The following is a 12,712-nucleotide window of genomic DNA, read 5'->3' on the forward strand; positions in this document are numbered from 1 at the left end:
AATAATAATAATAATAATAATAATAATAATAATAATAATAATAATAATAATAATAATAATATGTATTTCTATTTCTTGCCTCTCTGTAGATCGAGGCAGGATTACAACAGAGATAAAAATACAAGAAAGCATAAAAACATCATAAAACATATATTAGCCCCTAACCCTCCCACCATTACAAATAGTAAAATTCAATAACAGTTAAAAATTACATCAATAATATAGCCTAAAATAAACAGGATGGAGTGGGCAGATTGAAGGCGGATGGGGCTTTCTTTCTTTCTTTGGGAGTTTAGCCTTCTTCAAAAAGTAACATTTTTTATTTTCATTTTAAAAGACAATCCATCCTGCAGAAAGGTTGCAGCTACAAAATCTGCTACAAGAGTATTTCAGTGCTCTGGGAAAAGCTTGTTTTAATATTGTCCCAGTATCTTATGAAAAGTCTCTTAAATGTACTTGATGATGGCAGATTGTGTGTTTTTCCAAAGTATTCAATAATAATAATAATGATAATAATATAATTTATTTTTATCCTGCCTCTCCAATGGATTGAGGCACGTTGCAACTGTAAAAAATTACAACCGTAAAAACAATAATGTTGGATTCCTTTTCTTCTTCTTAAGAGAACAGCAGATGCCCACGAATTGCCCGAAGGGAGCACAGCTGACGTTCTTCATGCCAGAATTAATGGTGAAATCATGGAGTTAGTCCTGCTAAAATACCAGGGAAAAGACTGGAACGGACACTTCCGCGTCAATGAAACTTTGCCAGAGTTCTTCCCTGTGTGCTTTACGTCCGATTCCGCGGACAGAATAACAGTGGACATATACATTCACGTGAGAAAAATTGGGAGCCGCACGGTCCTGTCCGTATACAGCCCTTACTGGCTCATCAATAAGACTTCGCGTGTTCTCCAATATCGTGCAGAGGATGTCCATGTCAAACACCCAGCGGATTATAGGGATATTATCTTGTTCTCCTTCAAGAAAAGGAACATATTCAGTAAAAATAAAGTAAGGCATCAACTTCACTTTAAATAGCCTAAGGAGGTAAACTGAACACCTTTGAGAGTATATTGTGTTACAGATATTTCTTACAATTTGAAAAGTGTGGTGCATCTGTGTGTGTGTAGTGTGTATATATGTGTGTGTGTGTGTGTGTGTGTGTGTATATACACACATATATATAATATATATCTCTATCTATATATCTCTATATAATAGTTTATCAGTTTTCTGTTTTATTTGATTGTGGCATACTAGTTTTGCAGAAGCTTGGTAAAGCGTAGCTAGCTTGAAAATGTACTCATCTGGCTGATCACATTTAGCATGCTTTTCTTAATTAAAATTGAAAAGTTTATTTTTATTTCTCTTTAATAACATGTGACAATCTGAGCGCAGAATTCTACCATCATTTTCATTGACTATAAAACCAGTAATTTGCTACCTGCTTTGAACAGGAAGGAGCTCATTCTGTTTACCATAGTTCTCCTGTTTCCTTTGAGATCTTCTGTGGACATGGCCAGAGATATGCAAGATCTAATGTCTGGAGTTTTGTTTCCTAGGCTTAGACTTTTGGTATGATAGTTATCTCCAGCGTTTAATACTTCTCAACTGAATTCAGTGCAAATTCCTTTCCTTCTGAATGGATAATAATGCTTTGAAACAGTAACACTGTTTGTAAAACTGATTTTTTAATCTTCTTTCCAATCCCTGGGATAATCCTAATCTATTTCTCTGTTCCTTCTTTCTCTCTGGCTACAGATCCAGTTAAGCATCTCAACCAGTACGTGGTCTAATGGTTTCTCTCTGGACACAGTCGGAAGTTACGGATGTGTGAAATGCCCGGCCAATTACATGGATTTTCTGGTAACCATTTAGCTCTTATACTATTGGGCAGCCCCCTTATACAACCTGCTGTTCATACCAAATGGATGAGTTTGGAACGCACAAGGCCCTATCCACTAGCCTCCTGATTATTTACCTTGTTCCTCCTCCATCACATTTGTGCAGTTGATACCTGGGATGGACAAAGGCCAGAGTCTGGAGTATTTATGGAAGGAAAGGGCAGTGCTATGTTTTCAAAAAGAATTAGAATGATGTGTGGGTGGATGGATGGATGGATGGATGGATGGATGGAATCTGTTTGGACACAGAGGGAGTGTATGTGCACACAACTACATGAGGCACAGGTCAATCAGCTGCCCATAACCTGCATTCTTCCAGCACTTTTGGACTCCCACTCCCATCAGCCCTAGCTAGCATGGCCAGTGGTAACAAAGGCTGGCAGATATTGTCCATACTACCAAAGGATACCTCTGTGATTTTGCTGTCATCATAACATCCTGTTGAAGCGAAGCTTTGGTGAGGCGCTAGAGCTCTCTGGCTGAGAATTCCAAGTACAGTAGGCCCTTCCCTTACGCGGGGGATCCATTCTTGACACAGATATCCCACATAAGGGAAATACTGCATATGCTCAAGCCCCATTGAAAACAATGGGGCTTGTGCACGTAGTGTGCGCACCATTGTCTCTTCTGGTGTGCAGCTTCACCATAAGCTGAAAGCCACGCATAGCGCACCCACATACGATGTGGGTGCGCTGTACCCCTACCTAAACTGCAGATCCTAGGATTCTGTAGGATATTGCCATGGCAGTTAAAGTGGAACCATAGCACGGTATCTCTGTAGTGTGGAAACAGCCTTGGAGGGGACCAGGTTTTGAGCACATACCAGTGCTGTCAGTGGCTCCGTCTTAAGCCTCAGTCCTAAGCAGGAACTCTGATTTAGGCAGGAACTCTGATTCCCTTCCCACCAAAAGGTTAAGAAGGGTTGACCAAACAATGTAAATGCTAAGGAATGTACATTTTAATCCTATTTGTTCTGCAGGTTGGTGTTAGTATTAAAATGAGCAGCTTCAACCTCACCCGGATAGTTACTTTAACTCCATTTTTCACCATTGCAAACAAGTCTTCCTTGGAAGTGGAAGTGGGGGAAGTGGGAGCTGATGGCTCACTGCCTACTAACAAATGGAGTTATTTTTCATCTTCAGAGGTAAAGCCTTAAAAGTTACATTTGTCATCTGATCTGCTGATCTGCTTTGAATATGAAACTTTCTAAAACCAACGTTATTTATTGCTCTGACATCTAATTTAGAAGATTTGAGCTGAAACTTAAGATAATGATTTCAGTTGGACCAGTAATAGATACTAACTGATGCTAACTCATTCAGGTGGGATGGAGAAAGTGCTGCCTAGGTGCTCTCTAGGGAGCATGGGGACATTTTTGCCACTTCAAAATTGGTAACATTAATGGTATGCTATTAACTGGAGAAATCAACATGGGGTGATAAAAGCACAATAGATTACTGGTTCTTGAAGAAAGAAACTTCTGAAGATGATACTTGTGCTTGTTTAGGTTTGTGTCCTTCAAACATATTAACTATTTTAATATAGCTCTTCTTTTATTTTTGCCCCCAGTGTCTTCCGTTCTGGCCAGAAAATTTGTCTGGCAAACTGTGCCTCAAAGTAGCTGGTTGTGAGCGTGTGTCCAAAACATTCTTCTACAACCGACAGGATAATGGGACTTTGCTCAGCCTGGTGGAACTGGTGAGTTTTTAAACATGTTTGTTACCATTTCTCCCTTTTAAAAAAACTTGCACTGATGTATAAAGTCAGACTTTAGAAGTGCCAAAATACAAACTAGTTTTTTTTAAAATAAACTCCCAAAAGCTTTGCTAGCCTGCAAAAATGTCTCATTTGACATGGGTCGACAAAAGGAATGGGCCACATACCCATCTGTCTGTGGAGTTTTTCTAGGGCTAATGCTTCCACTGAGGAAGGTTGGCCCTCAAAATTCATATGATGTCTATTTCCTGAAACTATGATCCTGAACACATTTTTGGGCTTCTCCTATGAATTCAGGGATGAAACGAGTTAGCGTCATGTGGAAAAAGCAGCTGCACAGGTATGCAGGCTATCGATTTGTGTTGTGTGGCATCTGGTCATGCCTACAAACAGGAAGAGTTGCAGCTTAAGTGTAGTATGCAGCTATATGTATTAAAAGTATAGCTGTTTAAACTGAAATCACCGTTTAATCCTGGTGAGAAACAGCTACTAGAGTTGAGGAGAGACAAAATCCTTGTCTTGGTTGTCCTCATCTGGGATGCAATGGACATTGGACTCCATTGAAGGTACCAAAGGACTCCATTTCGACCATAGTATCTCCTTGGAAGGGCACCTGTGAAGATCTTCAATTAGATCAGATCCTCAAATGCAAATACATATCATTGAATACCAAACTCAGGACCACCAATACCATAATCTTTCTGGTTCCTACTGTTGTTTGTGAAAGCTGGGCAGTGAGGAAAATGACAGGAAGAAGATCAACCTTTTTGAAATGTGGTGCTGGATGTGAGTTCCATGGATGGCCATGAAGTCAAAGATTACTTGAGGCAACTAGCAATGAAGTATCTTGTGTTTATTGCTGTTGTGAGTTTTTTGTTTAAAATATTCCCTATAAAAGCTACAGTGAAGCTTGGTTATGTTTCTTTGGGCATCAGTATAGCATTTAATGCTGTATAATTTCTTTTCAACAGAATACGGGCATCATAGTAGATGTGAATGTTTCTGAGCATTCAACGGTAATTACCTTCTCCGATTATCACGAAGGGGCTGCGCCAGCTTTGATCATCAATCACACTCCATGGGTGACTCTTAAATATAAGCAGAGGTATGGGAAAGATTCCTGTCTTTTGCGGGAGAAACGCTTTGCTTTGGTATTCAAATGTACTTTTCAAACCTCAGTTGCATCATCGTCGTTTTTATTCATGCAGCGGCTCACAAGAAGAGATGGAATTGAAGCCAAGGGAGGTGAGGCTGTTTGCATGGGCAGACCCCACTGGAATAAGAAAACTAACTTGGGCATATGCACATAATGTTGGCGAACAGGATCTTCTTAAGGTAAACTGTATCAGTAAAGGAAAATGATGATGTTTTCTAAGTCTTTTTACAGTGGGAAATAATTTCTCTATTTTTCAGAACTATGAGCTTAATGTATAGCTGTCTCTGACCTCTTAATGTGCTGTTAGTATCTTTCAAACTATTATGGTATTTTTAAAAAAGTTGGCCTCTTCGGAATATGTATTTGGAATAGGGTTTAATTCTTTAATTTTAAAGTTTCCCCGTCAATTTGACTGTAGAAAGTTTGCGTTCGATGTTCTGTGTGCTTCTGTCATACTAGTATAAATTAGCTTTAAAAATTAGATCATCCGTTCTGACTAATAATCTTCAAAATGATAGCTATGTTAGTCTGCTTCAATATTAAGTGAGAGGGAGGAAAGAATCTAGTAGAACCCTTAAGAATAACAGATTTGTTTTAACATGAACTTTTGTGGATTTCAATCCACTTCTTCAGACGCATTGGAGTACAGTACCTATGGCTTGACTATTGTACTCTTATCAATTTGTTGTTGTTGTTGTTGTTGTTGTTGTTGTTGTTGTGTGCCTCCAAATCATTTTTGACTTGTGGCGACCCTAAGGTGAGCATCAATGCATTGGGAAAAATAGATTGAAATCCATGAAAGCTCATGCTAAAACAAACCAATTAGTTTTACGGTGCCATTCGATTCCTTCCTCACCTCACCCTTTTCCTTTTTGTATCATAAACATAAATGGCTTCAGTGTGATAACCACAGTTTTATTTTATGTTTGCTTATGTAATAAGCTGCTTTTATGTCTTATCCATCTAGGACGAGTGTGGTCAGTTCCCATACAACGCCAATACGCAAATACATTGGGTCTCTTTCCTGGATGGACGCCAAAGAGTGCTGCTTTTCACAGATGACGTTGCATTGGTTTCCAAAGCCCGGCAAGCAGAAGAGATGGAGCAGCCCGATCAAGAAGTCAACGTTGCTCTTCACAGCCTGGGGCTTTCGTTGGTGAACAATGACAACAAGCAGGAAATTTCTTACATAGGAATTACCAGGTATTACAGCAGCGTATTCCGTTTCTGTCACACCACACAATTACAGTGCTTTCATACTACTTTGGCTGCTATGGGCTCCTGGGCTTTTTAGTTTTGTGGGGTATTTAGAATTCTTTGCCAGAGAGCTCTAGTGCTTCACCAAAGTACAAATCGCAGGATTGCACAGAATGGAGCTATGGCTGTTGAAATGGTATCAAAGTACTTGTGTGAAAGGGATATTTATTCAAAGAGATATTTTAATCAAGAGACAAATCGCTTATATTTCTCTGAAACAAAATTTTATCTAAACACTTTGAGCTTCCTCAGTATTAAGAAAGCCACTTAAAACAAAGATAGATGTGGAAGACTTTTCTTCAATTGCGACTTAACTCTTTCCCCTGAGCATTGGGTCCTGTTGCATCCTGTACTAGGATTTAGCTGCTTTAAGTTCAGAAATTTAAGAGCTGAAGTGCAATTCTTCTGGGAGCCTTTCACTGAGATGTGGACATGTTCTGAAGCCCATGGGTTGTTTATTGTCTTCCTCTGGATCTTTGCTGGTGACTTCCTTTTTCTTTTAAATGCTGATGAGAGGGAGAGTGAAGATGAGTGCATTTAGAGGGCATCTAAATGTATGCCAATACACTTTGGAGAAATAAAATCTTGTCACGGGAATTCAAAGATGGTCTGTTGGGCCCAGGGTTTGTTGCATGCAGCCCACAGGCTGTGCTTTCCTAACCCTCATTTCCTTAAAATACAGGAGTAGTGAGTCTTTAAAAAAATATTTTTCCCTGCTCTTTTTTCTTGCAGTTCTGGCATTGTCTGGGAATTAAAACCAAAGCAGAGGTGGAAGCCATTTAACCAGAAGCAGATCGGCCTTTTGGAGCAAGCTTTTCAGAAGAACCTTTCTGGAGGAGGGACTGAGGCGCCTGGTTGGGTTAAAATAGAGCACAATTTCGAGGTATGCTGGAGCCACACAACAACAAGTTGTTTGAGGTGGTTCAAAATGTATTGCAGGGTATCATACCCCACGTTGCTTACTTGTCATTGTAATTAGTGACTTTATTGTACCCTGTCCTAGAAGTCTTGGATGTAAAGTGAGATATAAGTATTTTGATCAATAAAACAAATAATCCTTATATTTTCAGGTAAATTTTAATAAGATGCCGATGGAAATGCGGCTCCCAATCAAATGCAACATCAAGCGAGACTTCCTTTCAGGCATTCAGATTGAATTCAAGCAGTCACGCCACCAGCAAAGCTTACGGGCCCAGCTATACTGGCTTCAGGTACAGTTCTTCCAGTTTGTAAAATACTTTTATATTGCAGGCATGTCAGCAACATCCCCTCTCCAGGAGATGGAGAGCCCTGCTTTTCAAGACTGTAGTTATGAACTGTATGATCACCTTGGAGCTCAATTTTTTCATGGCTGAGTTTTTAGAGATTTAGTGAAAGACATTCTTGGAAAAGTGTAGTTCACAAAATTATTGAGCTTTGCTAATTATTAAAAAAAACCCTACATTTTTGATGCATAAAACTTTAAAAAATGTTTTGTAGTATTCAGCGTTTAATCTATTTTGGCATGTTAAATCTATTTTTAATTGCAAGTTACCCTGCTTTGGATGTGCGAAAGTATGGTATGATACCTGTGTCAGTTACCCTGGATTTTTCTGTGTAGACTGCTGACATGTTTCCATAAAGTAACTTCTAAAACATTAATACTCATGAGAGGGTAAAGATTGGTATTTCTCTTACATTGTTGTTTTACTCCCTTTGAAGGTTGATAACCAACTTCCCGGTTCAATGTTTCCTGTAGTGTTTCATCCTGTAGCTCCTCCCAAGTCAATTGCATTGGATTCAGGTAATAATACTGTATAATTTCCAGATGCAGATCTAGCAAATAAAGAGTACAATGTCTAAACAAACATTCATATTTCCACTCTCATTTTCCTCCTTAGAACCAAGGCCATTCATTGATGTTAGCATCATCATTAGGTTTAATGAGTACAGTAAAGTGCTGCAATTCAAGTAAGTCTGTTTAGTTCTTCAAATGTAAACCATATTCAACTGACTACTAAATTAAAACATGTATGTATGCATGTATTATATCTATACACTGCCTTTCAACAAAAATGGTTCCCAGATTTTTTAATATGGTAGTTCTCTGCCCTCAGGGTTACAATCTAAATAAAAAGGGATGCAAAAGGAAAAGTGGTTGGATAAGGGGAGGTGGATTAAGCTTCATCAGATGCTGGTAACATTCAGAGACCTAGCAGTGTTAGCCTGGAAAATCAATATGCTAAGGGATCTCGTAGAACCTTTGAGACTAAATGTGCGAAAAAAATTATAGCATAAGCTCATGTAAGGTTGGTCTGCTTCCTCAGATGCATGATAAAGTTTATGAGATGCCTGGCTGCACTTTTTCTCCCTTAGAGACTAGAGCAATGACAGCTGGAATTCAGAGGGAAGGGCTCTCACTATCCATTGATAGAGCTGTGCCTGGTGCTTTTCCCTCCATCAGAGACCAGAAATGCTATTAAGATGCTGAGTGAATGTCACTTGTTTTGACTGAAGCTGATTTAAAATAACAGCAGCAGTCTTCATCATCTAGTTAGATTCCACTCTCTTAGGCGCATTACAGAGCGCCGAAAAGCAGCGCTCTGCCTGCGCCGTCATTAGGCCGAGAAGCCCCAGCGGCCAAACTGCAAGGCTTCCCGGCGCAGCTAAAAAGAAGCGCCAAAATGGGGCTTCTTCTTGCGTCGCGGAAATGACATGACGAGGCGCCAATGGCGCACTTGATGCATCATTCTTGCAACACTATGTGCAGATGCTAAGCGTCCGGCACGTAAAAATGGCTGCGCCCGTGTGTATACAAATTATTATTATTATAGGGTGCGGCCATTTTTATGCCCCGTCATGTGCTAGGGGTTAGGCTGGTATGGATGCTAGGTCCTTGGCCAACCCCTAGCATGTGACGGGGGTGCCACAAAGGCCCGTGCGGAATGGGCCTTAGTGTCCATTTTGATGTCTCTCAGAAGCTCATTATAGGATTTGGGCATAACCTCATTTTCCCACTTGTGTTCTTTAGCCATTCATATTCAGAAACATATTGTCTTTGATACTGGAGGTAATATAAAGCTCATATCTATTGATAGCCTTATCCTCCATGTATTCGTTCCCCTTTAAAGCTTTCAACTTTCCCCCTTTTTAAAAATGGTGGCCCTCACATCAGTTACTGATCTTTTACCTTTTCTTTAGGTATTTCATGGTCCTCATCCAGGAGATGGCTTTGAAAATAGATCAGGGATTCCTTGGAGCTGTCATTGGACTTTTCACTCCATCTACAGACCCAGAAGCTGAAAAACAAAGGGTAATATACATATATGGTCAGGGCAGCTTGCATGTTTGGGTTCAGTTGTTGGTCTGATTATTAAAACTAATCTGTAAAAGTACAGATGATAACTAATGATATATATATTCATATTTTTGAAACAGGAGATCTTAAATTTTATAGAAAATAACTAGAATCTAGTATAATTATAATAAAACTAGATTTTTGTTTGTCCCTATAGCATACACTTACATAGGACATAGACTTGGTTTGAGGTTAGTAGCTATATGTAAGATGCCGACCCAAATACCCTGAAAGCAAAAAAAATCCCATCTGATCTTGGAAGCTAAGCAAGGTCAGGCCTGGTTAGTCCTTGGTTGGGAGACCTCCAAGGAATACTCTGTAGGCTCTGTTTCAGCGCAAGGAACTGGCGAAACCACCTCTGAGTATTCCTTGCCTAAGAAAAACTTATGAAACATATGATATCACCATAAGCCCACATGCGTGCAAACATGTCATTTGCAGTCTTTCAAGAGCTGTCTCATAAGAGAGCCCCTAAAGATTTCTTTAAACGTATAAACACAGACTCATTATCGCATTACTGCTTGGATGTAATTATTTTTCTATTCAGATTATTCTTCTGTTCTAGGTCTGTTTCTTCCCTGTGTCCTCCTTGCTGTTGTTACTTACTGTGTCTATCAAATTTAAATTACTGTGCACAGTTTAACCTCTGGACAAGCTTTTAAGAAAGCTGATTTTGATGCAAATAATCTTTTAAATGGAATGTCGTGATACCTCGAAGATAAAGAATTAAATGAGAGAATTGGAATAAATACTGTAATTTGATACATGGTGGGAAATCATCTTTGAAATAATATCAAGACAAACATTTATATACAAATGTTGAACTTTCATCAATCTGGCTTAGCTCATATTTGAAAACTGCAGTGAAAATTATTTCTGTTTTAACAGATGAAGTTGATCCAGAAGGACGTTGATGCTCTTAACACGCAGCTGATGGAGTCTTCATTGACAGATATATCCCCTCTTAGCTTCTTTGAGCACTTCCATATTTCACCATTGAAGGTACATTTTCAAAGGGATGTGCTATACTAGTGAAAAATCTAGGTTTGGTGGAGGACTGTCTCATAAACCCTGGAGTGAGAATAAAGATAAAACGATAATGTGTTACGCATTCAAGCTCCAGAACCACAGGACGGCTTAAAGAGCAGTTGTGCATGATGAATTCTCATTTAAATCAGTCGTATCAATATTTGTTCTTGATGCTATTATTTTGTACACCTGCTGATGCTTTGCACAATTAAAACATAAATTATTCATGAACATTGTTTTTTCAGTGGGCACAGTCAGATAGAATAGCCCTTATTTAAATTTGTACTTCATGTCCTAGTTCTCATTTTTCCTTGTTTACAATGAAAAACTTGCCCAGTAGGGAGACCATGGCTGAGTATCTTCATTGCCCTGGTAAATTTAAATCTCTCTCCCCATTAGATATCTAACTGGGTGGAAGAAAATATCCCTCGAGTTCTCTCAAAGTAATTTGTGGAACCCACATTAAACTTAAGTTTTTAAGGATTTTCCTCTTAGAACAGAGCTGTATCTTCCCTGATGGAAGCTCATATAAGTTGCTTCTCATTTTCATTGACACCGCAGACAGTGTATGCTTAGCAGGCATGTTCCCAATATTTAAGTGGTTCTCAAATATTAGGCTGGGAGTTTATTTGTGAATTCTTAGATTTCTGTGCTAAAATATTGACACTATTGGTACTACATGGTATTGAGATGTTATTGTTTCTGGTAATTGATTTGTAAGCACATGCATTGGAAAGCCAAGCTTGAAATCTGATTGCTCTTAAAAAGGTCTTTCAGGCTGCCTTATAGAGCCACTATAAAACAGGTCACATTTTTAACCCCCTTCCTCTCCCTTGACCCCTTCTCAGTTATTTTCTCCCAGTTACTGCATATGTACGTACCCAGTACCTACATGTTTGTATCTCCTTTTGCTACAAAAGCAGAAGGACTGCAAGTAGGTGGCCATGCAGATCTTTATGCAGTTCAAATGCTCGGTGGTGTTTCAAGGACTGTCCCCTGTGGCAAGAATGACAGGGTCTCGTCTGCCAAAAAGATGCATCTGAAAAGTTTCCAAAGTCTTCGTTTTCTGTGTTGCTTAAAACAACACACTGGTTCACACAATTTGAAGTTGCACAGTGCTCTTGCACGTTCTGAAACACCGCCAAGAAATGTAATGGCATTAATGTGTTCTCCTTGGACATCTTTGATGTTCATCATACTTTGTGAAGTCAAAGGCTTTCATGGCTAGTATACATAGTTTTTTGTGGGTTTTTCAGGATATGTGGCCATGTTCTAGAAGAGTTTATTCTTGAAGTTCTGCCAACATCTGTGGCTGGCATCTTCAGAGAAATCTTCTCTGAAGATGCCATCCACAAACGCTGGCGAAACATCAGGAAGAAACTCTTCTAGAACATGGCCACATAGCCTGAAAAACCCACAAAAAATTATTCATCATACTTTTTTAGCCAGTTGCTGGCATGAGTTAGCAAATATCTGTTGCTTCCCCTTAAATTAAAAGTGTCATATAGAAACATAGGGTTGGAAGGGATTGCAAGGATCATTTAGTCCAAACCCCTGCCATGCTGGCATGCACACAACTATAAAGCACCCTCACATGCTCCTGTTCACATGCTCCTGAGAAATGGTCCTAGGACACACTGTGTGTATGTACTGTATGTTGCAGCCCCCTTGTTGGAGCTAAGGAAGTGTGGGGCCAAAGCAGTGCCTTGATGTGAGGCACCTTGGACTCTAGCAACTATACATCTCTCAGCTCCGTGATGGAAGAAGGTGGGAATTTAAAAATAAAATAATCTCAAAATGCTTATCTCTCTCTGGCATCTCCAGCTGTGAAGAGTGTGGTGAAATGAGCTTGTCCTGTTCTGACCTTAGCCTACATAAGAAAAGATGAGAGAAATTCAATTAACGGGCGCCTCCAGAATCTCAGTGGCTGTCTTTTCTTGGCAGTCCATTTCACACCGCAGGAGGGGACAAGTGGAATTTAATTAGCTGGCAATGGAAGGCTTCTCAAAGAGCCGTTTTAACGTGAAACCTTTCTGGTATATCATGTAAATATGAATGCCTGGGTCAAAGTAGTACATCGGGGCATAGCGTCGCGCATGTATTCCACATCCTCCAACCATCCATCAGCTGTCAAGCCCTAGGAGTGGTCCCTTGTATTCATTCATCAATGGGGAAGGGAGCAGTATGTCTCAGGTTGGTTGTGGAGGCAAGAATTGAGGCTATGCTCTCAAATGGGAGTTTACCCAGGGATGTAGTTCAGAAGATGCAACAAGCTTGTTTTCTGCTGCTCCAGATTCTAGAACATGAACCA

General features: G+C 39.6%; 1 protein-coding gene across 1 annotated transcript in view; it reads left to right on the plus strand.

Moving 5' to 3' along the window:
- VPS13C (vacuolar protein sorting 13 homolog C) overlaps positions 1 to 12,712 on the plus strand; it is a 93,655-nt gene that overhangs the window by 67,701 nt on the left and 13,242 nt on the right. Inside the window, 13 exon segments of the mRNA XM_042472074.1 lie at positions 624 to 1,013; positions 1,764 to 1,868; positions 2,886 to 3,050; positions 3,476 to 3,604; positions 4,594 to 4,727; positions 4,831 to 4,957; positions 5,746 to 5,981; positions 6,768 to 6,918; positions 7,106 to 7,246; positions 7,737 to 7,818; positions 7,916 to 7,985; positions 9,216 to 9,327; positions 10,261 to 10,374. Coding sequence (XP_042328008.1) covers positions 624 to 1,013; positions 1,764 to 1,868; positions 2,886 to 3,050; positions 3,476 to 3,604; positions 4,594 to 4,727; positions 4,831 to 4,957; positions 5,746 to 5,981; positions 6,768 to 6,918; positions 7,106 to 7,246; positions 7,737 to 7,818; positions 7,916 to 7,985; positions 9,216 to 9,327; positions 10,261 to 10,374 — 1,956 coding nt within the window.

This window comes from Sceloporus undulatus, chromosome 6 (genome assembly GCF_019175285.1).
Source record: "Sceloporus undulatus isolate JIND9_A2432 ecotype Alabama chromosome 6, SceUnd_v1.1, whole genome shotgun sequence".
NCBI lineage: Eukaryota > Metazoa > Chordata > Lepidosauria > Squamata > Phrynosomatidae > Sceloporus > Sceloporus undulatus.